Raw genomic sequence first — 26526 nt, forward strand, 5'->3', positions numbered from 1 at the left:
GTTCGTTAAGACCGGTTTGAAATTGTTACCTGGAGATGATTAATATACAAACAAACAAACAAAAGAATTCAGTGATCAAATGTGCAAATCTTTAAATTCCTTCTAAAGTCAATCAGATGAAAATTGATGATTTTAGAAATTAGACACACTTGTTGACCTTTTGACCTCAAAATTAATAGGCTTCTTGCTTATTATAACAATTCGGTGAAGGTTCGTTAAGACCGGTTTAAAATTGTTACCTGTAGACGATTAATATACAAACAAACAAGAAAGACAAACGGGCAGAATCACAGAGCAGACGAACCAATCTCCGAATCTTCGATTTCGCAAGTAACAAACAGACAGAGGGGTGAAAACAACCTCCATCCACCTTTGATGGCGGAAGTAACATTACATGTATGAAATACATGTTTTAATAGTACAGTGGCAGAAATAATCAGCGATCGTTTTTAATCTGATTGCCGCGGTCGATTTGTTAACACAAGTGGGCGCGTTCCGTTACCAAGCGGCTTGCTTACCGCTTGACAAGCACCTCCGCTTGCAAAGCGGTTGATACGGAACAGCTGGCTTGTCAAGCGGTAGCAAGTTGTTCTGATATCACAAGGATACACTTGAGCAACTCAGGTCACATCGCCCATCCTTGGATTGCCCAAATGAATGAGAACGAATATAGAGATAACTAGCGGGGGAGCACTCGCTCGAGTGCAAAACCTCCGCCGCCAATACTGCTCGGTCACTCAAGTGAACCTGATGTCCTATTCATTCAATTTGACGTCAACAGTGCTCACAGAGTTATAGTTTGCAACTTTCCCTTTTACTTTTAACTTTTACAAACTCAATTCATTCGTCATAACTAGATTCCTTGAGACAGAAATTGATTTTACGTGGGTATATCCACCTGAAGTTCCAAAATCAGCCGCAATTATAATTTTGGCATGTTTTTGTTGGAAAGCACTTATAACATGTAGAAATGCAAAAAAAAAAATCGAAATTTTGTTGAAAAAAAAAAGTTGCAAATTTTTTTTGTTTTCTCTAACAATTTTTTTTTTGGGGGGGGGGGGTGGGGGGTTGGAAATCACTTAAAACATGTAGAAATGCAAAAAAAAAAATTCAAATATTTTTTTCAAAAGGGCCGCCATAGCGGCCATATTGGATTTTGGACCAAGTCCAAAATCTAATGGCATGATCCTTGGACCATACCTAATCCCCCCACCAAGTTTCGTCGAAATCCGTTGAGGAGGTTTTCCGTAATACTGTTCACAAACAAACAAATAAACAAACAAACCAACAAACAAACAGAAAGGGGTGAAAACAGTAACCTCCGATCTTTGATGGCGGAGGTTAACAACTCTGAAGACGACAATGGTTCTCGAGCGGTATTTGACGATGTAGATTGTTTCAGAAGTCAAGGATGAGACAATGTGATATTGTTTGACCAGGTTATAAAAATGATCAACATGATGTGGTTCGAGTGACAGGTTATTAGCTGCAAAATGTCGAAAACCCGGTTTCGTTCAACAACTTAAAAAATTATACCTTTGCATAACCTTTAAAGGTCACAAAACAATGTTGTGGATATTAAAATAAGGAAACAGGATATGTGCTATAACTTATTAGAGTTAGTTCGTCGAAGAATGTTGAAAACCCGGTTCGATTCCCACAACTTTGAAAATTTGACCTTTGTGAACTTTAAAGGTCAAGGGTCAAGGATTATGACCTTTGGTGCAAAACTTCCTCTGGAAATTCCAGGAACAATATAACATCATGTAGGCTATATGGCATTTCGCACTCCTCGGATTATTCATACTTGAAATCAGCGTAAAAATAAAACTTGAAGGGGGCGCCACGGGCAAGGTGTTCGAGATACAGCAAAATGATTTCAAGACTTAAGGTGGGGAATGATCTCAAGATTATGCATAAAAAATATTGTCATCCTAGCTCTCAAAGTTTGGGCGGTCATATGGTTTTTATGTCAAAATTCGCAATTTTCTAAGTTCGTGACATTGTGACCTTGCCTTTGGGACGAAAATGAAAAATCGAGCTCCGTGGGGCTATGTAGGTGCCATTGGGCTAACCAAATACCAAAACCCCTGTCAGATTCGACAAACCCCCTCGGAGAAGATCGATTTTTTTATGTCAAAAGTCACAATTTCTAAGTTCGTTCGTGACCTTGTGACCTTGACCTTGGGACGAAAATGAAAAATCGAGCTCCGTGGGGCTATGCAGGTGCCATTGGGCTAACCAAATCCCGAAACCCGTTGCCAGATTCGACAAACCCCCTTGGAGAAGATGCAAATTGAAATTGGCTACCCCCTAAAAACACAATTCACAATTTTCGAAGTTCGTGACCTTGTGATCTTGACCTTGGGACGAAAATGAAAAATCGAGCTCCGTGGGGCTATGCAGGTGCCATTGGGCTAACCAACTACCGAAACCCCTGTCAGATTCGACAAATCCCCTCGGAGAAGATGCAAATTGAAACGGCTACCCCCTAAAAACACATGTTTTGGGCGTGGCTCCGCCCATAATGGGCACACCATGCCCATTCTCAGGAAAACACAACTAGATCATGATATAAACCTCCCACCAAAATTTTATCAGGATCCGATCAAAACCCATGGAGCTATGCTCGGGACAGACAGACAGACAAGCCGGTAGGCGGACATGGGTATTCGACTACCCAATAGACCTGGCGCGATGGGCCCGTTTGATGGGGAATGCCCTGAGGATTAATCACAAGAAAATTCATGATTCCAACTTCAAGGGTTAATGCTGCAGATTGTTTTTTCGTTAAAATACCCCCACATTTAGAGGTTTTTCGGCCGTTGCTAGGCAACGGAGGGGTCCATAGCAACTGTTCTTTCTCACACATAACTAGGACATACCATGAACCTACCATACCAGTTTCATGTACATCTGACTCATAGTCTCTGAGATATAACGAACTTCGTTTTTTTAATTGTTTTCGACCAGGGTTCATTCAAAGTCCATCTTCTCTGACAGTTTTCATAGGATCCGGCTGGAAATATTTGACAATATGGCTGAATGTACTGCCCACAGTCGCTCGTGGCCTGATTTTTGATTTTCGAAAAAATAATTTTTTATGATTTTTCAAAAATTTAAAAGTCCCGTTGCTTGGCAACGGTGGTGTCCATAGCAACGGTTCTCATTTGCACACAACTCGGTTATGGTATGAACCTACCAACCAAGTTTCATCGAAATCGCCATTGTATTAACTGAAATCGCCATTTTAAATACTGATAATAAGGGAAGAACAAATTTCAAAAAAAATTTTTTGAAATTTTTTTTTTTCGACTGGATCGACTCCCCAACAAACATATCGACGGAAATACTGATTGATAATAAGGGTCGATCAAAAAATATATATATTTTTTTCGACTGGATCGACTCCCCAACAAACATATCGACGGAAATACTGATTGATAATGTGGTGAATTGAGGGACATGACGCGGGATCACATGTTGTGCGTCTCGCGTATAAGGGGAGGTCTCCGCGGCACGGGGTGATTGTCCCCGGGGCATTGCCATTTACATCGGCTGTTCACTTGATGCTCGTTGACTGAAGGTGCTCATTGACTGGTGAGAATGGAGATTATATCGAACTCCGTGCTTACGCGGATTTAGTCTGCAATGATTAATCGCACATGTATACGTTACTGCTTATGTACTCCTAGCTGAACCTGTATTCCCCGGTGTGCCCACTGAAGCGGCTCCAATCAAATGGAATAAAGCCTAAACTCTGAAGGTTCTTCTCTCGCTCTCATTTCAATTTATTCCATTTTGGTTTTCTCGGCTCTCTCAACCAACGATGGACAAGATCTACAAACCAGAGAGGTTCGACGCAGACCCAAACGCGACTGACGCAGAAATGAAATGGTCGCATTGGTTCTGTTCCTTCTCACACTATCTGACCATCATCGAGGAGGGAGCCGACAAATTTGCCGCTCTCGTGAATCATGTCTCGCCCAGCGTGTACAGGCTCTTCTCGGAGTGCGACACTTACGAAGCAGCGATCGACGTGCTGCAAGCGCTCTACGTGAAGCCCAAGAACGAGGTATACATACGACATCTTCTCAACACACGCAAGCAAGCAGCCGGGGAGACAATCGATCAGTTCCTGCAAGCTCTGAATCAGCTGGGAAAAGACTGCAGCTTCCGGGCCGTAAGCGCCGAGGAACACCGAAAGGAAGCCACACGGGAGGCATTCATCCAAGGACTCAGATCAGCCCACATACGGCAACGCTTACTAGAGAAAGCGCAACCCACTCTTGACAAGGTAGTCGATCAGGCACGAGCGATGGATACGGCTCAGCAGCAATCTGAGTCATTTGGGACACCGATGCTGCTAATGAACGCTGCTACGATGGGAACCCAAGGAACCCCACTGGCACAGACACAGCCAGACATAGGGGATGGAGAAACACCCGAGGAGCCGGATACCCAGGCCACGTCAAACTCCTCAGCAACTGCTCCGGTTGGTAAATGCTTCTTTTGTGGGTACAAAAGGCACCCTCGTCAAAAATGTCCCGCCAGAGATGCCACATGCATGAATTGCGACAAGAAAGGGCATTATGCCAGGGTATGTAAATCTACTCTAAGGAGAAATAAACCCACTTCTGCGGCTCTCTACTCGCAAAATAAATTAACTGCAGCCTCCCCGGGGAATCTATCCAAGGCTATCATCAACGTACGAATTAACGGGCATATGGCTGAGGCACTGATTGATACCGGTAGCTCTGAAAGTTTCGTCAACAGCTCGCTAGTGAAGGGCAGGAAATGGATAATCCACCTGACTGACAATACGGTATGCATGGCCGCCACCTCACTACAATCCCGCGTACGAGGGTACTGCAATGTTGAATTGGACGTAAAAGGGTACACGCATCGGGATGTAAGGGTACTGGTGCATCGGGATGTAAGGGTACTGGTGCTTCGTGATTTGTGCGCAGACGTAATTCTGGGTCATAATGTCCTCAAGCAGCACACGAGCGTCGAAATACCCTTTGGAGGAAGCAAGCCTCGTCTAATTTTAAATGCGTTGACCACCGCGGAGGTGACGTCCCCCCAGCTGTTCGCTAACTTGTCGCCGGTCTGCAAACCGATAGCGATTAAATCGCGGCGATATACCACTGCTGACATGAATTTCATCACTTCAGAAACCAAGCGATTACTGGAAGAAGGAATTATAGAACCGAGCGATTCGCCATGGTGCGCACAGGTGTTAGTAACCAGCAGTCAGAACCATAAGAAACGAATGGTTGTCGATTATTCCCAAACGGTCAATCGCTTTACCCAACTCGATGCCTACCCCCTGCCGCGCATAGACGAGATGGTCGAACGCGTGGCCAATTATAAGGTATTCAGCACCATCGATTGCGAAGCGCCTATCATCAAATTCCCATCCGAGAGGAAGACAAACCTTACACCGCATTCCAGGCAGGGAGGCGCCTCTACCAATTCAGGAGAATACCTTTCGGTGTCACGAATGGGGTAGCTTGCTTCCAACGGGTTATGGACGACATCATCTCAGATGAAAACCTCAAAGACACTTTTGTTTACGTGGATAATGTCACAGTGTGCGGTAGGGATCAGGGGGAACATGATAGGAATCTAGACAGATTCTTGAGCATAGCTAGAAAATATAATCTGACTCTCAACTACGAGAAATGCGTATTCTCGGCAAGGTCAATTGACCTTCTCGGCTACACGATAGCCGACGGCACAATTAAGCCTGATCCTGAACGATTGCGCCCACTTTGTGAGCTACCCCCACCTCAGGACCTGCAGGCAATGCGCCGGGTGATCGGCATGTTCGCTTACTATGCAAGATGGATTTCGCAATACTCCGAGAAAATACATCCCCTAGTGCATTGCAAAAACTTTCCACCAGATGCCGCTGTTGTAAGAGCTTTCCACAACCTCAAGGATGATATCAGTAAGTCCGTGGTTTTATCGATCGACAGCTCGGTGCCCTTCGTGGTGGAAACCGACGCTTCAGATCACGCCATAGCTGCTACACTTAATCAGTCTGGGCGGCCGGTCGCGTTCTTCTCGAGAACTCTCTCTAGAAGCGAGCAGAGACACTCAGCGATAGAGAAGGAAGCGTACGCCATCGTCGAAGCGCTGCGGAAATGGAGACATTATTTACTGGGAAACCACTTCACGCTCGTTACGGACCAACGATCCGTGGCATTCATGTTTGATGGGAAAAATAACGGGAAAATTAAGAATGAAAAAATTATGAGATGGCGGATAGACCTAGCTTGCTACAGTTACGACATTGTTTACCGGCCCGGGAAGGAAAACCCTGCTGCAGATACCTTCTCTCGGGTCTACAGTTCGGCAACAATCAGTCAGGCTTTGCAAGACCTACACGTGTCTCTCTGCCACCCAGGGGTAACCAGAATGGCACATTTCGTGCGCAGACAAAATCTTCCCTATTCTGTTGAAGATATTAAACAAATGAATGCTTCATGCCCTGTTTGTGCTGAACTAAAACCCAGATTCTTTGGCGCGGCATCTGGCAGACTGATCAAGGCCACTTCCCCCTTCGAGAGACTAAACATCGACTTCAAAGGGCCCCTGCCGACCGAGACAGACAACAGATACTTATTCACCGTTGTTGATGAATATTCAAGGTTCCTTTTCGCGTTTCCGTGCTCGGATATGACCTCGGGCACTGTCGTAGATGTCTCTCTGACCTCTTCGCTATGTTTGGGAAACCTTCGTACATACATTCAGACAGAGGGCCGTGTTTCATGTCGGCCGGGCTAAAACAATTCCTACTAGAGCTCGGCATAGCAACTAGTCGAACGACGGGTTACAACCCACAGGGAAACGGGCAGGTGGAAAGGTATAATGGAGTTATTTGGAAAGCCGTAACTCTGGCGCTGAAATCGAGAGGACTGGGCCCCGAGCGGTGGGAGGTTACTCTTCTCGACGCTCTGAATTCCATACGCTCTTTGCTCTGCACGTCCACCAATGCAACTCCTCACGAACGAATGTTTACTCACCAGCGACGTTATGTTGACGGTCAAACGGTGCCCAACTGGCTAACCCATCCCGGTACAGTGTTCATGAAATGCCCGGTCCGACAAAGCAAGTATGAACCCCTGGTGGAGGGGGTCGAACTCATTGACACTAATCCAGAGTATGCTCATGTCAGGCTCCCGGATGGCAGGGAGACCACTGTGTCGGTTCGCCATCTGGCTCCCTCAGGTACTCCTCCCGGAGGTACACCACCTTCTGGCACTCCTCCTTCTGACATTCCCCCCCCAGGAACTCCACCGGGCGACGGGGCTGCCGCGTTCCACCCGAGAGCGATCGAGGAGTCATCCCCGGCACAAGTCGAGGCTCACCAAGAGGATCGGGAGTCTCCCTCAAGTGAAACTGCCATTTACTCCCGGAGAGGTCGACGAATAAGGCCCCCTCGACGACTCAATCTGTAAAGGGGATTATCGGCATTCTCGCTGCTCATGCTCCTATATGCCCATTATATCATATATCGATGCTCATTTCCATGCTCCTACAACTCAAAATAATCACTGCTTGGCATGTATGCTTCTGTAGACCTATTAGTCCGCGTTGCTTGAAATGTATACTCCTATAGAGCTAAAGCAATCATGGTGTGTAAGATGGGCCCCTAGTTACATTTTAAAGGTGGGGAGAATGTGGTGAATTGAGGTGAATTGAGGGACATGACGCGGGATCACATGTTGTGCGTCTCGCGTATAAGGGGAGGTCTCCGCGGCACGGGTGGTTGTCCCCGGGGCATTGCCATTTACATCGGCTGTTCACTTGGTGCTCGTTGACTGAAGGTGCTCATTGACTGGTGAGAATGGAGATTATATCGAACTCCGTGCTTACGAGGATTTAGTCTGCAATGATTAATTGCACATGTATACGTTACTGCTTATGTACTCCTAGCTGAACCAGTATTCCCCGGTGTGCCCACTGAAGCGGCTCCAATCAAATGGAATAAAGCCTAAACTCTGAAGGTTCTTCTCTCGCTCTCATTTCAGATAATAAGGGTCGATCAAAAAATATATATTTTTTTCGACTGGATCGACTACCCAACAAACAGACAGACACACACACACCAATAACGAATATCGTGGTCACTTATTTTTTCGTGAAAATATATTTTCGTGAACCAATATGAGTCCCCTCACAAGGAATCTCAACGCACGAAGAAGAAGAAGAAGCTTGATTAATGGTTGACAACCTATGTTTTTTTTGTCCGTGTTCTATATTTTTAAATGTTGAGCATCAAGCAACGAAGCAGCATGTTCCGTTTTAAACTCTTCGGTGTGACTCGTCCAGGGTTCGTCCAGCCAACCTCCCAGACTCGGAATGGACGCTCTCACCAGAACACCACCGAGTCTGGTATTACACCATGGCAGTCGGATTGCAATTTCCCTTTTTTGTTGTTGAGATGCGTTAATCGTTGAAACAAAGTGAAGGTTTGAAAATAATTTTTACGGTAATGAGTGGCCTAAAACGATCCAAGTAGATCTGCGTTGAGCCGTTTATGCTGACATCACATAGTTGAAGACAGTTGAAAAATATGAAGAAGAAGAAGCTGTATACAGTATTGGATGATGATGAAGAAGAGGAGGAAGCGCTCCACAAGCTGATTGGAAATGGAACACACCCCGGAATTTGCTGATTTGAGATGTACGGAAGATATTGTAGTTTAACGAGATTTCACGTCAACACTACATGTATATATATATATATTTTTTTGAAGAAAACGTCGTCGCGTTCCCTATTATACACGTCCTCGTCCTGGCGAACGTGTGACGTCACTTGCGTGTGGAGCATTGGCGCCATGTTGTGATAACTTACAAACGCGCTTTAAATGTAGTAGAATTTGTGGAGCGTTGCTGCTGCACACTGCGATGGAGGGACATGGGAGCAAAAGGAAATTTAAAATTCCGAACGTGGACGAACTGGTGCTTAGTCCCTCACAGGTACTCGGCGTTTATATTGAGAAACGAAGCAGTTTACAACGTTTTTATGTGATGCATTGCGTCAAGATTTCGATTCCATCCCCAGAAACACTCCTTTGATTTGGCCGAGCTCATGCTTATGTACAAAGTACGTACAAATGATGGAAATTTCCATCGTCCATTCCTTCCAACCTTTCTCCTTTCTGACCAATATTTATCATGGGCCATATACTAATGATGCAGCTCTGGCGGTTGTTGTTGTTGTTGTAGTTGTAGTTGTAGTAGTAGTAGTAGTAGTAGTAGAAGCCTGGTGGTGGCTTGGGATCCTAGGGTACTGAGTTCAAGCCCTGTTAGCCGCTGAATTAAAATACACCAGGAGGTTGACTCAGCCTGTCATCCTTCCAAGGTCGGCAAAATGAGCACCAGTGCACTGGTAAGGGGGACACTGCATCAGCGGCACAACCACGTCCCAACCAATGATGCAACCAGCGGCCACAGGCTGCACCCGAGAGAGAGATGATTATATTTTTAAACTCTCCACCTTCACTTCAGCATCCCCGCACTCCGTTTGCTCGATATAGCATTATCCCTTTTTCTCGACAAGTGGTTTAAGTTTTCTTGATTATCTTACTTTCTACCTTCCTGCCTATTCTCAGTTTACCCTCTGGTGTGTACGTAATAAATAGACGGCCCGTTGTGTCCCAAACACTTCCCGTCTCGCAATCTTTGCCAACCGGTGTATCACATCCCTTTCTCAAAGTCACTTCTCTCTGACTGACCATCCTTGATTGCGTATGTAATTTACCCTCTGGTTTTGCTTTTCCCTTGCGCATTCTGTTAGGGGGTGCGTGTGCGGCATGTACATACATCATGGAACACTCACTTTGGTTGGGTGAGGTGTGGCATGTACAGTTCCGAAAGACAGTCTACACCCCCTTTCAAATTTATCACCTTTTGTTGCCTTATAGCTGGGAATTAAATTGCATTAAATCAGACTTTTTTTTTCCACCTTTATTTACACATCATAACCCACAACTTCCAAGTGAAAAACAAATTCCACAAATTTCAGAGAATTAATAAAAAAATACAAAACAAGAACATCTTGGTTGGATAAGTGTTCACGCCCCCTAAGTTAATACTTGGTGGCAGCATCTTTGACAGGAATTACAGCTGTGAGTCTGTTTCGATAGGTCTCTACCAACTTTACATGCCTTGATTGGACAATATTTGCCCATTCTTATACACAAAACTGTTCAAGTTCAGTCAAGTTGTGTATTTGGGTTCAGTTTGCTCCAAGGGATATTCAAGGCCGTTGAAATTTTTTTATACCCATCCCCCGATCTGTGCTTTCCACAACTTTATTCTGGGGGTCTTTTGAAAGCTCCTTGGTGCTCATGGTTGACTCAGCAGTGAAATGCACTACCCAGTAGAGGAAACCCACAGGAACAGCTGATTTTATTCTGAAACAAGAAGGGCACTTGGTAGAGCGCATACCTCCGCCCCGCAATGCCTGATCCATGAGAACATATCATGCTGGATATCGTTTTTGAGCCCTATCTCTCAATGGTGAAGAATCACTTTTAAATTTCTAGTAGTCGGATCTGGATCCAGATCTTCACCAAAATCGACTCAATTTGTCATGGTCACACACCCAAAGTGTCCACCAAGTTTCACTCGTCCACAACTTTTTGAGATATTGTGCTATATATCCTTTTATGCTATATATCCTATATATCCTATCTCTGAATGGTGAAGAATCACTTTAAAAATTCTAGTAGTCGGATCCGGATCCGGATCTTCACGTCAATAACTAATCAGTTCGTCATTGTCACGCACCGAACCTGCCCACAAAATTTCATCCAGATCCATCCACAACTTTTTGAGATATCCTGTACACAGATAAACAGACAGAAAGGTGTGAAAACATTACCTCCTTCACCTTCGGTGGCCGAGGTAATAACCAGAGTCACTACAATTTAACACAGATGGAGGTCCATTAACTTGGTGTGAGATTTTCAATGTGATTGGTGACTCTCGAGTAAATTTACAATTGCTATTATAAGGGGGGAAGACACTTATCCAATCAAGATATTCTAGTTTTGTATTTTTAATTAATTTTCTGAAATTTGTAGAATTTGTTTTTCATTTGGAAGTTGTGGATTATGATGTGTAAATAAAGGTGGGAAAAGTCTGATTTAATACAATTTAATTCCAGGCTCCAGCACAAGAAAATGTGAAAATTTTGAATGAGGGTTTAGACTTTCTCGAGGCACTGTACATCATGGAACCCTCACTTTGGGAGTGATTGTGCGGCTGGTACATACATCATTGAACACTCACTTGAAAGAAATGGCATCAACTCAACGTCCATTCATATAGATGTGAAAGGTATCTTGATGTGCAGGGTGGTCACAATGTCTTGTCACCCATTGTAAAAATTGTGACATTGCCTTTAATCAAACTAGCTGACAACACTGAAAGGTTCTACAAGTTATTCCAAATACATGTCCAAGACTCTTTTACTTTATTACACATTTTTTACAGCATATGACACAAGCCTTATGTCCAGTGGATTTGTTTGTGCTCTGTCATTGTTATTACAGAGAATAATTTTGCGTCACGTTCTGTGGGACATTTTCCAGGCCATTTGTGGGCTGATACTATTAAAAGGAAGTCTCCCTGCTTGTTTCAGCTCATAAGTGGTTTTGTAGCGCTGCTGTGCAACAATCTCTTTTTTGAAGCCCCAAAGGGAATTATCGCATGTCCGACAGGTCTGGGCTTCGAGGGGGCCAGTCAAGTGGCAATCTAGACACTGACAACAATTAATTGTTCAGTGCTGTAATTGCTTGTATCAACCATGGTTATATTCACTCAATCTGAAAAAAGGTAAAAAGGAAACAAATTACCATTCTGCACATACAGGCAATGTCACAATTTTTACAAGAGGTGATAACGCATTGTGGCTACCCTGTAGAGCCAACACCTTGAGGCCATGACCATAATGCCCATAATTGAACAATTTGTGCTGTGTGGTTTTGTTTTTTTTTTGTATTATTTTTAATGTCATTGTACTTTGGTTGATGAATTGAGTAGAAATTGATTACGAATGATTGCTCTGTTTTGAGTATCAAAAGAAGTGCTATTTTAAAAAAATATATTCTTCCCCAATTTGCAGCCAAAACGATTGTTTAAACCTACAAGACGCAGAAGTGAATCTGGTGAGCATCAAACAGAGTCGGTGACTGGAAAGGCCTATGCTGATTACATAGTCCAGCAATGCTCCAGAACAGAGGGACCGGCCGTAGCACCCCCACTCCCGAACGCGAGAGTCGGCGGCGGAGGTTCTCTTGATGACTGTGCTGTCACCAAGCCTGAGATAAAGGATGTACCGATGGATGGTTCTACATGTCGGGGGACTGACCTCTTAAGTGAGCTTCCTGGAACCAGTGAGGTACCCGCAACTCGTGGCTTGGGTCAGAATGCCTCAGATGGTCCAAGTGGTGTCATTCCAAGGGCTGTAGGCAAGACAAACAGCTTGCTGGTGAATCCAAGGCAGGTGAGTGACTTGCTTTGCAAATGTAATCTTGGGTCTTGAAAGTTGATGTGGGATAACGTGCGACCCTTGTTTCATAAAATAAATTAATCGGAAACATAATGAGTCCTTATCGATTGTCAATCATTCTGAAAAGCTTTTGAAATGTTTTTGATCCATCGCTCATTAATTATTACTAGCTGAAACCCCATCACGGATGGATGCTTCAGAGTTGAAGGTTGACTATTGGCACGATGTGCGATGCACTCTTACAGGTACGGTTTCTTTCAGTCCAGGTCACAGTACCGAGAAAAGCATGACGCGACCGCTAGGAGGAGCACAAAATTGGTCTTTCAGGATTAATATATAGATTATTGTTTTTGGGTGCGTTTTCTTTATGCCATGGGAGCCTATATTGATCAATACATTATCATCTGATGCTAACAATAAATTTGATGAGCAACTAGAAATACCCACTCCTTACAGGAGCGACCAGAGGAGTGGTGAGAACGGAGATAGCACTGGCAGTTGGTCATGCTGATGGCGGTGAATTTATATTGTTATTGTTATTCTTCTTTCATTGCCACAATTATTCCCATGTTCTTGTCGGGTTGGCTGTGTGAAGCTGCCCAGGCTCACGTTCAACGAAGGCTAGAGCAGGAATTTGAAATTTGTTCCTAGCTTGCCTACTCTTCTCAAAGGAGTTTGTGGGACCTTTAACGTTCACTAACTTATGCTGGCAGATGGTACTCTAGTCTAGCATCCATCCGCAGGCTGGCACACATTGATGAATCACCCTACCTGTGAAACATGGGGATGACAGTTTATAGGTGATTCGAGATTCAAACCCAGGCTGGACAGCTTAGAGGCGAATGTGTTACAAATGGGGTTATGCATCGAGTAAAGATCACAATTGGGTCACGAGGGTGTCGGGGGCAATACTGCACGACACATTTGAAGCCATGGTTGGTAAAAATGACTTATGAGGCCCCTAGATACAAGTTTTAAACAATCCATGTACAGTTCACAAAATCTTACAGCGAGAAACATCGAATAGGCAATTGGATATGTTATTCATGCAGAAAAACTCATTTGAGCACCTTACCTAGAGGCCGAGCAGGTTTAGACTGCTCGGATCTGTTAGTCTGTGGGGAATGTGATGAGTATAGAATGCCTTGAGGACGTCGGGGTTGTGTTCCATTACCAATCAGCTTGTAGAGCGCTTGCCAAGTGGCTTAAGCACTCAAGCAAGGAATCCATTGAAACGGTCAATGAGGAATGGCTAAATTGGCAAGCGATAGCAAGCTTCTTGGTCATGGAACACAATCCCTGGTTTGCTCCAAATTTCTGTCAGTTGTGACTGTTTGAAAAACTAAGAGTAGCGACTGTTCAAAAAGGTAATCATACGTTGGAAAGGATTGTTTGTAGTAATAATAATTTTTACTTCCAGTTGGTACTGTGCCCCACTAAATGCCACACTGAGCTATTTATCCACCTTAACAAAGGTTCTGTCCAAGATGGAAATCCCCCTTGAGTAGGAGAGCAAGTTGAGTGGCTGCAACCCTCTGTCATGTGACTCTTAGTCCCTCTGGAAAGTTTGGTTGCGATTGGACAAGTAACAACTAAATGTATCATGGTCAGACAGACAGATAGACATGCAGATACCAAATTGCGTATTTTAGTATGATGATGACGTGTAATATGGCCACCTCTATTTGCGTACCTATCCCTGGTTCGGCAGCGTGGAAATCCTGTTCTGAAGCACTTCCGTAATGTTCCATGGGAGTTTTCTGACATTGTTCCAGACTACGTGATGGGCCAGACTTCCTGCACACTGTTTCTCAGGTATGGCTGTCTTTGCATGGTAATTGGCGTTGTCCTGTTTACAGTGTCCATTGGTGTGCAGGTATTCCAAAGAGGCCTGATTGTATATATAGTGACCCTCGCATACAACGGTGTGTTCGTGTAATGTCCTGGATAGGTGAGCTATGGGTTTGGTTTGGTTTGGTTGTGGGGAATGGGAGGGCTGGGCGAGAAATAGAAATTAAATGTCTTGGTGGCCATATGACGGTCATTCAAGGATAATATATGTGCATCTTTATTGTAGAGCATGCAGAAGTAATATTGTTGTGGGGCCGGGTGTCGGCGGCGAGCACGACTGCTAGGTGGAACAGTAGAGTCGGCTCCACCGAACACCCGGAATCTAGATCGTGCTTCTCGGAGAACTCCGAAAGGCACGGGTCCCTTACAGGACCGTGAATTGCCAATAATTCGGCCGCGTGGAATAGGGTTAATTGCCAACTTCAATATACCTAAGTATCCACACGGCAAAGCGACCTGGGAATTCACACCTTCGGCAGGCCTCGAGCAGAACGAGCCGTTATCGTGCTCGAACCGTGCATAACCCAAGCGGATGGTTACCAAGACCCGTCGGACCAAATGCATAATTTGCCGCTTCCCAATTTCCCAACACGCACCGTGCTAAGCCAATGAAAGAAGCACAGAAACGAGCTGATGCATTCAACAAGGGATTTATTTATATTGAGGGGAAGGGAACACAGAAGAGCAGAGTTATCCGACTATAAGAAATGCAGTCAATGTACAAGCAAAAGCACTAAACAATTCTACTTGACAAGACAGGCCCGCACACATACACGCACACCCAAAAGAAATGGACCTCAATGGTCTTTATTCGGCCCTTCGGCTCGAGAGGGAAGGCGAGCTGAGGGTCAAGGTCTGGTTGGTACCTCTCCGCCTCGTGCGGTCTTCACCGACCCGTTCTTGTGGATCTCGGATTCCGTGGAAGGAAACGGGATCCTCAACTCGCTCGCTCCCACACAACCCGTCTCGGTGGGACTCGAACCCACGCCTCCAGAATCCAAGGAGCGACTTGGCCAGCCGCGAACGCCAATCGGCGACCCGAGAACCATGAACACGAACACCAACCAGGACGAACGCCAACTCCAACCAGCACGATCATCAACCAGGAGCCACGAACTCAACCAGCAGGAACCAACCAACTTCTTCTTCTCATGAGCAGCTCGCGACCTTTCTTATCCCTCCCCCTCGCGGGGGTGGAGCATCTACTCTGAGGTAACTCGCCTCCTGATTGGACGGTTGCATCGCGCGATTTGCTGGCCGTCCTTCATTGGACAGACCCATGGTAGGCGGGGCAACTCCCACCCTTCTGGGCGGAGTCCTGATCAGAGGCGTTTGTACCTCCGTCCACCTCCTCACCTCAGGCCACGTGCGTAATGGCGATGGTGTTGAGTTGGAAACGGGGCGGGTGAGACGCCCGCTCCTTGCCGATTGGCCAAGGAGGGATGCCATGCCTATGTTAGACTCCGCCCACGCGTGCGCTTGCTGGCGAGTGCACGAAGAATGCCGCGAGCAGAGTGTTGTTTTGTGAAAGTGAAGAAGTAAAAAAAATCCTATCTATAAAATAACCCACAGCGCGCATACACTTAATTCCCATTAGACACAGGGATGGATTCTAACTAGAAACACATGCTTACCGATATAACTGATCTATAGGGACTCTGGCTGTTGTGTGCAGTAAGCTTCCAAATTCGTAACAATATTATTATTTAGTTAAATGCTGAAAATATTTCCTTTGAGCAAGTTATGAAGGAAGTGACATGAAAGCTGCTCAAAACATTCTGATCATAATAAAACTATGTTAGTGGCCAACATGGTCACATGTGCTGTGGAACAGAGGTGTATCAATACATTCCTTGTGAAGAATATCTTACCTGCTCAAATTTACAAGACCGTCTGTCCAATTTGGTGATTCATATCTTTCACATTTAGTTTTGAATGGTGGAGTTGGTTCAAAAATGGTTGTGAATTAATGAGCGATCTTGAGAATTTCCATTCTCAGCCACAATCACTCAAATCAAGCAAAACATGCATGTTAAACAGTTTTTTTTAAATTGAGAAAACTTGGATTTCAAAATGATGTACGAAATGCTAACGAGGCCTTTTGCGCATGCTCTGTGTGTCTCTTGGTGGTTTACTAACGAGATATGAATGCCACTTTACGAACGAGGAACTGTATGATTGCTGCAAAAGAATGTATGATGCTAACGAGGCTTTTTTGCGCAAGCTCTCTGTGTGCGATTTTAGTGACTGCGTTCTGCTCATCGGGTACTTTTAACTCTCCATTGCTGGCATAAGTGAGTGAGTCTTTTTTGCAATCTGTGTCTTTTTTTGCATAGTTTTCAGCATTGAAACGAAAGGGTGGCAATTTCATAATGGTTAACCTTGTGTTTCTGGATGCAAATTAGACTCACAGAAATGTATGGAATATGAGCAGTCCGTTGTTACGGATCCAGGGTTGGAGGCTTGCCACGAGGGGAAGCACTTGGGTCCCTCCTGAACGCCTAGTCCTGAGGCCACCGAGCACAGATAACTCTGCACACCGGCAGGTTGCTAAGCAACCATAAACGTCGATTGGCACGGCGAATCCGGACAGGATTACACTACTTCCTTACCTGTGGACATTTGGCTAATTGGGGTCACGTGCCCTCAGCGCACATTCGGATTACTGCCGAGCATTACAGTGAGTGTGCACTGGCTAATGAAGCAAATTATTGGGGTAGAACGTCCCATCTAAGCTTACTTGTGCACTACATCGGACCAAGAAAGGAAAACACAACCGAGACAGATTGGTAATAAAAAGAAACAATTATTTATTACAAACACACAAGCAAGCAATTATTTAAAAGCAAGTAGTTATAAGGAAGAAAGAAAAAGACACATAAGAGCAGATTTAACCACAACACGTATTTTTATTCAATCTTAATGACACAAAAGACTGCCTTTATTCACTCAGGGGCAAACAATAAAACAAGGACGTGAAAATATTATAAAAATAATGAATGGAGAAAAGGAAAGCAGTCTTTCCTTCTCTCCCTCACCTCACACAAATATACAGGAGAATGCGGTGGAAAATCGACGGGAAAGATGGGCAGTGGCGATGTGACGCAACGGAGACATGCAGTCGCATCCGTGAGGTGCCCAGACCGAGGAGGTGAGTCCTCTCCGGCATCCCAGATATGTGAGCTAGATGTGCGGCGACTCCTCTGCCTCAGATTCTTCCTCCTCAGCCCCCATCGATGATGTACCGCCGTTCACCCTCCTTGTCCTTTGTGGCTGACAGGATCGAGAGGGCAGGTTCTTTTTCCACAGAAGCTTGAGGGTAAATATATATGAGGGTAAATATGTCGATATATATATATATATATATATATATATATATATATATATATATATATATATATATATATATATATATATATATATATACTTAAATAGAAGAATGTAGGTAATTTCATCACAGGAAATTTGGTCACGGGAAACTTGGTCACGGTAAAACGGTCACAAGGTAATTTGGTCACGGTAAAACGGTCACAATGTAATTTGGTCACGGTAAAACGGTCACAATGTAATTTGGTCACGGTAAAACGGTCACGAGGTAATTCGGTCACAGTATTATAATTATTATTAATTATTCACTGCATTTAAGGACAGTAAGGCCCAAGAGCAGTAATAAACAAGGCCCAAGAGCAGTAATATAAACAAGGCCCAAGAGCAGTAATAAACATTTTCATTTCATGGCCGGCGAATCTTGTTGGCATAATAACGTATTGACCAAGTTTACTGACTACTATAATGGAATCGGAATTTAAAAGTTGAGAGAGACAGAATCGATTCCATTATAGTAGTCAGTAAACTTGGTTAATACGTCATTATGCCAACAAGATTCGCCGGCCATGAAATGAAAATGTTTATTACTGCTCTTGGGCCTTACTTGCCATAAATGCAGTGAATAATAAATAATAATAATAATACCGTGTCCGAATTACCTTAACCAAATTACCTGGTGACCGAATTACTGTGACCAAATTACCTCGTGACCGAATTACTGTGACCAAATTAACTTGTGACCGTTTTCCCGTGACCAAATTTCCTGTGACCAAATTACCAAGCCCTATATATATATATATATATATATATATATATATATATATATATATATATATATATATATATATATATATATATATATATATATATATATATATATATATATATATATATACATGTTGTTGCGAATTCGCACCCGCCGGCGTACGATCGGCCACGTAACTCGAATCGTGAATTCGCGCCCGCCGGCGTACGATCGGCCACGTAACTCGAATCGCGACCGCGTCATCCACCGGACGGACAATTCAGTCGTGACCCTCCTGGGACTACCGGCAGAAACCAGTCACGGGTGGGGGTTTAACCCCACCACCACCCAGTCCGCAGTCTACCCGCGCAAAATAGGGTGAATCGCTGAATGTCGATATCCCTAAGTACCCGCGCGGGTAATCTGCCGAGTGATGGGACCAACGCCACAGGCCGACTCCGGACACGAACCACTTAAGCGGTTCGTTCCGTATTACAGGGATAGCCAAGCGGAATTATCGTCGGCCTTGACGGTTCCGATTAATTACCGGGTGTTTTAAAATCCACTATTAATCCCTTACGTGATGCAAGATGGAGGTTCAACAAAGGAAAGGACGCAGCAAAACGGGGAAACAGTTCAACAAGCAAGCACTTTATGACACACACACACAAGAACGTATATACAGCCATACAGTCAAAGGAAGCAGGGAAAGAGTTAAAACCAAATATAAGTATTACAACACTAAAACAGTCTACTTTTCAAGACTGGCGCCACCCACAGACATTTACACAAACCCCCAAAAGAAAAGGAAGTCGTGACTTCCCTGAGCGCGTTGATTCCTTGGCGACTGTAACTCCGAGTCCCTCCGGCGTGGTCCGTGAGCTTGTGCCGCGCGTCGCTTGTGTGGTCCGCTCGACAGCTCGGACGAACGAACAGAACCTCCGACCAGGAACGATCACCGCAACTCTCCACAATTCCCCTTCAGGGAACAGGAAAAGGAACGACGTTCTCGTCAACCTTCACGTACACGCCTTTTTGTCAATCGCTTGCACGAACCAAGAGCCTTCAGCCTCCAACTGGGACAAGGGAACAACCAACCAACCACGACTCTTCACGCCCACCCTTTTGTAGGGGCCGGCTCCGCCCTTCGCTCCGCCCCACGCCCCACCCCGTTCTTGGCTCCTCCTTCCTTCGAGACGCTTCCAGAAAGCTCTCGAAGGGGGCCATGCCCCCACTCCGACCGCCTCACGCCGTGCATCCACCAATCGGGAGTGAGCTGCCGCACCCCTCCCCTTCACACCAAGTGTGGTGGGGGGGGATTCAGGCGGAAGCATCAGGTGGGGAAATTAGGCGGGAAAACCCCACAAGCGTTGTTGGTTTTTGTTCTTGCACGCGCCCGCACGGTGCTCGTTGAATGGCGAGTGGCGAAGATGTGGTAGCGTAGTTGTGGAAGGTGGCATCGCGTAGTGAATGGCGTGATCGTGAGATGTTGGTTGTGGCGATGTTCGTTGTTGCTCTTGCACCAAATTAACAATAGCCAAAAAAAACGGCTAACTGAAGCGTCGCAGCCCGAATGGATCACATATATTCCCTCTATACAACTGGTTTGGGCTAACTACACATGAACTTACCGATATATCTCACCTGAGGACTCTTTATGGTGTAATGCGAATTTCCACAACCGTAACATTATATATAACACTATATAAAAAATTAAGAGACAACTGCAAAATTATCAGTTTTTCTGGTTTTACTATCTATATTTTACTATTTATCGGGTATGTGTTTGAGTAAAATGAACATTTTTGTTTTATTCTATAAACTACTGACAACATTTCTCCCAAATTCCGAATAAAAATATTGTCATTTAGAGCATTTATTTGCAGAAAATGACAACTGGTCAAAATAACAACAAAGATTCAGTGTTTTCAGACCTCAAACTAGAAGGGGAGCACTCGGGAGAGTGCAAAACCTCCGCTGCCAATACTGCTGGGTCACTCAAGTGAACCTTATATCTTATTCATTAAATATGATGTCAATAGTGCGAACAGAGTTATAGTTCTTTTCTCCAACATCTTTTTTTTTGGGGGGGGGGGGGTTGGAAATCACTTAAAACATGTAGAAATGCAAAAAAAAAAATTTCTCAATTTTTTGGGGGTGGTTGGAAATCACTTAAAACATGTAGAAATGTAAAAAAAAAAAGCCTTTTCTTTTTCTCAAACCATTTTTTTTGTGGGGAGGGGGACCAAGTCCAAAATTTAATAGCATGATCCTTGGACCATACCTCACCCCCCCCGCCAAGTTTCGTCGAAATCCGTCGAGGAGTTTTTTCCGTAATACTGTTCACAAACAAACAAACAAACAGAAAGGGGTGAAAACAGTAACCTCCATCCATCTTCGAAGATGGCAGAGGTTAATAATACAAACAAAACAAGTTCATATTCATTTTTAAACAGCAAAATACTAATATTTTAACTTCGGAAGAGTTTAGAAATCAATATTTTGTGGAATAACCCTGATTTTCAATCACAGCTTTCATGAGTCTTGGCATGCTCTCCACCAGTCTTTCACATTGCTGTTGGGTGACTTTATGCCACTCCTGGCGCAAAAATTCAAGCAGCTCAGCTTTGTTTGATGGCTTGTGACCATCCATCTTCCTCTTGATCACATTCCAGAGGTTTTCAATGGGGTTCAGGTCTGGAGATTGGGCTGGGCATGACAGGGTCTTCGTCTGATGGTCCTCCATCCACACCTTGATTGACCTGGCTGTGTGGCATGGAGCATTGTCCTGCTGGAAAAACCAATCCTCAGAGTTGGGGAACATTGTCAGAGCAGAAGGAAGCAAGTGTTCTTCCAGGACAACCTTGTACGTGGCTTGATTCATGAGTCCTTCACAAAGACAAATCTGCTCGATTCCAGCCTTGCTGAGGCACCCCCAGATCATCACCGATCCTCCCCCAAATTTCACAGTGGGTGCGAGACACTGTGGCTTGTAGGCCTCTCCAGGTCTCCGTCTAACCATTAGACGACCAAGTGTTTGGCAAAGCTGAAAATTGGACTCATCAGAGAAGATGACCTTACTCCAGTCCTCTACGGTCCAATCCTTATGGTCTTTTGCAAACCTCGTCCTGGCTCTTCTTTGCTTCTCATTGATGATGGGCTTTTTTCTGGCTTTGCATGACTTCAGCCCTGCCCCTCTTAGCCTGTTTCGAACCGTCCTCGCAGTGTACTTCACCCCAGCTGCCGTTTGCCATTCTTTTTGTCGGTCACTTGATGTCATCCTACGGTTGTTGAGTGACATTCGAATGAGTTGGCGGTCATCCCGGTCAGTGAAAAGTCATTTTCGCCCTCTGCCAGTCTGTAGCTTTGTTGTCCCCAATGTCTGCTGCTTGACCTTGTTCTTGTGAACCGCCGTCTTTGAAATTTTAAGGATGGAAGCAACGTGACGCTCACTGTATCCCTCTGCCAGGAAAGCCAGAATTGAACCCTTCTTTTCCTCACTCAAAACTTTTCTTTTCAACTCTTTTGGCATGATTATTAGTTATTTTTTTGATTCCAATTACTTTTGAGGTACTACTCGCACTGTTTTTGCCATCCAGCTGGTCCTATTGCAAGAGGATAGTGATGACCACAGCAGTGGTTTTGAAACTTTTCCTTGTTAAATAAGATTTGGTTCAGGTGATCACCGAATCAGTACCTCACTAAGTAGAATGAGGTGTGCCTGTGTTGGAATTCAACAGATACTGGAATGGAATGGCTGCCATACATGTAGAGATGCAGATTTTTATTTTTTTTTGGAGTGGTCTCTTATTTTTTCCAGAGCTGTATATATATATATATATATACATATATATAAATACATATGTATATATATATATATATATATATATATATATATATATATATATATATATATATATATATATATATATATATATATATATATATATATATATATATATATATATATATATATATATATATATATATATATATATATATATATATATATATATATATATATATATACATATGTTTATATATATATACATATGTTTATATATATATACATATGTTTATATATATATATATATATATATATATATATATGTATATATACATATGTTTATATATATATATATATATACATATGTTTATATATATATATATATATATATATATATATATATATATATATATATATATATATATATATATATATATATATATATATACATATGTTTATATATATATATATATATATATTTATATATATATATATATATATATATATATATATATATATATATATATATATATACATATGTTTATATATATATATATATATATATATATATATATATATATATATATATATATATACATATGTTTATATATATATATACATATGTTTATATATATATATACATATGTTTATATATATATACATATGTTTATATATATATATATATATATATATATATATATATATATATATGTATATATACATATGTTTATATATATATATATATATACATATGTTTATATATATATATATATATATATATATATATATATATATATATATATATATATATATATATATATATATATATATATATATATATATATATATACATATGTTTATATATATATATATATATATATATATATATATATATATATATATATATATATATATATATATATACATATATATATATATATATATATATATATATATATATATATATATATATATATATATACATATGTTTATATATATATATATATATATATATATATATATATATATATATATATATATACATATGTATATATATATATATATATATATATATATATATATATATATATATATACATATGTATACATATGTTTATATATATATATATATATATATATATATATATATATATATATATATATATATATATACATATGTTTATATATATATATATATATATATTGTTACGGTTGTGGAAATTCGCATTACACCATAAAGAGTCCTCAGGTGAGATATATCGGTAAGTTCATGTGTAGTTAGCCCAAACCCGTTGTATAGAGGGAATATGTGTGATTCATCCAGGCTGCGACGCTTTGAGTTCGCCATTTTTCTTTCTCTATTGTTATTTTTGACCATTAAGCCGCCAACAACGCAAACAGCCACTACCTTTACCTTCACAACTCCATCCCGCGAACATCGCTTCACCGCCATTCCCAAACGACGCCCGCCAACCACCAAATCACCACAGCAAACCCCCCACCACCTTCGCCTATCTCCTTCTACAACCATCGACCACGCCACCAGTCAACACCAAAAGTCGTGCTGTCCAGGGCCCGTTCGGCGATTGATGCCGAACGCGTCGAGCCGCGAGTACGAATGCGTTCCTCTCACAGAGAAATTCGGATCAGGAAGGCTTCACGCCCCCTTTTTCTCCGTCCTATGGGTGAGCGTCGGGTGGTATGGCCCACCTCCAAGCGCGATGAATGTGGATTCTTTACGAGAGGAATTCGGCTCAAAAAAGGCTCACGCCCCTTTTTGCCACACCAATGGCTGAACAGAGGGTGGCGTGGCCCCGCCTCCACTCGCGTTTTGATCCTGAAATTTGCATATAGGCTCCTCCTGCGGCCGATAAAGACGCGAGCACAAGGCGACTCGCGGAGTTGAGTTGCAGGCGGCTGGTCGGGGCGAGTGAAGAGTTCGAGTTTGAGTCAAGTGAATACGGCGGTCGGCATCAAGATTGCGGTGTGGGGGTCGCTCGACTCGTCGCGGGGTCCATGCTAGCCAGTCATTCCCCTCTCCCTGAGCATCAGCAATTCCCCCCCCCCATCCGCGCTGAGATAGTGCCGGGGGGCCCCGTTCTTCCCCCATCCTAAACGTGGTGCCAACCAAACTGCTTGCGCGTAGCATGCCGGAGAGAGCTCGCCGACCACGCCAGGGGCACGGAGTCGGGGCGCAGCGACGCGGACATTGCAGCTTGCTCGCCATCACGTCACAACCTTCTCGGTCTCGACCTGGCCGCTCCTCCAGGTGCTACGCACATTTGGTCCACGGACCTGTCTGCCTCCTTGCCTGTGAGGGTGGCTTTCTTTCCTTTGATTTTTGGAATGAGAGATGTGGCGCCGAGTACCGACAAGTAGAACTGTATAAGTGTTGTAAATAATTGCCCTTTTATTTGGTCGTATTGCATTTGCTTTTGTCTTGACTGTTATTTGTTGCATTTTGTCTTGACTGTAATATACGTGCCTTCCGTGTTTCCATAATAAATGTGCATTGCTTGTTTAACTGTTTCCCGCTTTGCTTCGTCTCCTTCCTACTATTGAATCTCCATCTTGCATCACGTCAGGGATTGATAGTGGGTTTAAAACGCCCGGTAAATAATTGGAACCGTCAAGCTCGACGATAACTCCGCTCGGTTATCCCTGTAGTACGGAACGAGCCGCTTAAGCGGTTCGTGTCCGGAGTCGACCTGTGGTGTGGTACAACTCCTTGGTACGCTACTCGCGCGAGTACTTAGGTAAATCGACCATTCGGTGATCGGACCCTATTTCGCGCAGGTAGAATGCGAACTGAGTTGTGGCGAGGTTAAACCCCCACCCGTGACTGGCTCCGGGCGGTAGTTCCCGGAGGGTCACGACTGAATTGTCCGTTCCGGTGGGTGAGGCGGCCGCTTTTGGCTACACACGGTCGTTCGCACGCCGGAGTGGCGAGAACCACAATATATATGTATATGTATATATATATATATATATATATATATATATATATATATATATATATATATATACATACATACATACATACATACATACATACATACATATATATTGTTGTGGTTCTCGCCACTCCGGCGTGTGGGCGACTGCTTTTAGCTAATTGCGGCCGCGCGCCACTGACCGTGGCAATCCTAGTCGCAGCTTTCGGATATACCTCGAAATCCAGCTACGGGTGTGTTTTAACCACACCATAAATCAGCCAACTCTTCTGTCCACGCGCGACATGGTTGATCGCCGAATTGTCGATTTACCTAATTATTCGTGCAGACAAATGCTGGGGATTTATACCTCGATGGGACCTGTCCGGACACGAGCCGCTTTAAGCAGCTCGCGCCGTTTGCGATTGCCGAGCGGTTTATTATCGTCAAACCCCGTCGGACTCGATTATCTTATTGGCGATTAAAAACCAGCTATTATTCCGAATGCAATTACGGCAGCTCAATGGAGGAAGGGACGCAACGAGCAGGTGAATATTCAAACAATGACATTTATTCAATGCAGGCACGTATGTAATGAATTGGGGGGGATGGGTACAAGACACGAGCGAAAACACCTACAGCCGTTGTCTATTTATTATGTGCATGCACTTAACAACAATTCTACTTATCAGACAAGGCGCTACAGACTTCCATGAAAAACCCTAGAAAGAAAAGACCCGGGCTCGTAAGCCTTTAATATTCGTTCGGAGTCGGGGTGACCGGAAGGCTCTGAGAGATCGAGCAGGCTACCTGCCACCCTCTTGGTGACTCGCTAGGCGACCCTCGATGTCTCTTCCCGAACTCGTCTCGACTCCATCAACGCCTTCAAGCGGTTCCTCCAACGGCGAACCGGCTGGCGACTCCTCTCCGGCTCCGACTCGACCAACTCCAACCAACTGCTCCCGCTCTCCACAACGATTCCACCGATGTCCTCCCCAATTCTCTCACAACTGCCGACAACAACTCACTTGGCGTCGACACGTGCCTTTTTATCGCTCTGGGCGTTTACCCCGCCCTTCCCGGCACGCGGGGGGTGGGGAGGGGTGAAATTCCAGGAGAGTCCGGCTTGGCTCTGTTGTTGTTGCCCAACCGTCATTTCTGTTTATCCGTTCTGAGGGATATTGGGTGGGAGTTGCTGAGTTGCTGTTGTGGTGGTGGAGGTGGCGCTGTGGTGGGGATGGCGTGGTTGTTGAGGTGTCGTTGTTTGTTTGAAAGAGATGTTGGCGGTTGTGGAGAAGGTGGTGAGGTTCTGTTAGTAGGGTGAGTATACTGATTCTGGCTCACTTTTCC

General features: G+C 43.6%; 1 protein-coding gene across 2 annotated transcripts in view; it reads left to right on the forward strand.

Moving 5' to 3' along the window:
* Positions 1 to 8777: 8777 nt before the first annotated feature.
* The window catches only part of ERCC1 (ERCC excision repair 1, endonuclease non-catalytic subunit), a 70239-nt gene continuing 52490 nt past the window's right edge, over positions 8778 to 26526 (forward strand). The window contains exons 1-3 of one of the 2 annotated variants that reach the window (XM_085856257.1): positions 8778 to 8993; positions 12148 to 12528; positions 14246 to 14349. In XM_085856257.1, coding sequence (XP_085712383.1) covers positions 8922 to 8993; positions 12148 to 12528; positions 14246 to 14349 — 557 coding nt within the window. In that variant the 5' untranslated portion in view covers positions 8778 to 8921. Of the gene's footprint in view, positions 8994 to 9287; positions 9406 to 12147; positions 12529 to 14245; positions 14350 to 26526 lie in introns of those variants that run through there. The other variant, XM_085856258.1, reaches the window with a different exon arrangement.

Source organism: Eptatretus burgeri, chromosome 15 (assembly GCF_056783735.1).
Source record: "Eptatretus burgeri isolate ZD-2024b chromosome 15, Ebu_testis_v1, whole genome shotgun sequence".
In the NCBI taxonomy this organism is placed as follows: Eukaryota; Metazoa; Chordata; class Myxini; order Myxiniformes; family Myxinidae; genus Eptatretus; species Eptatretus burgeri.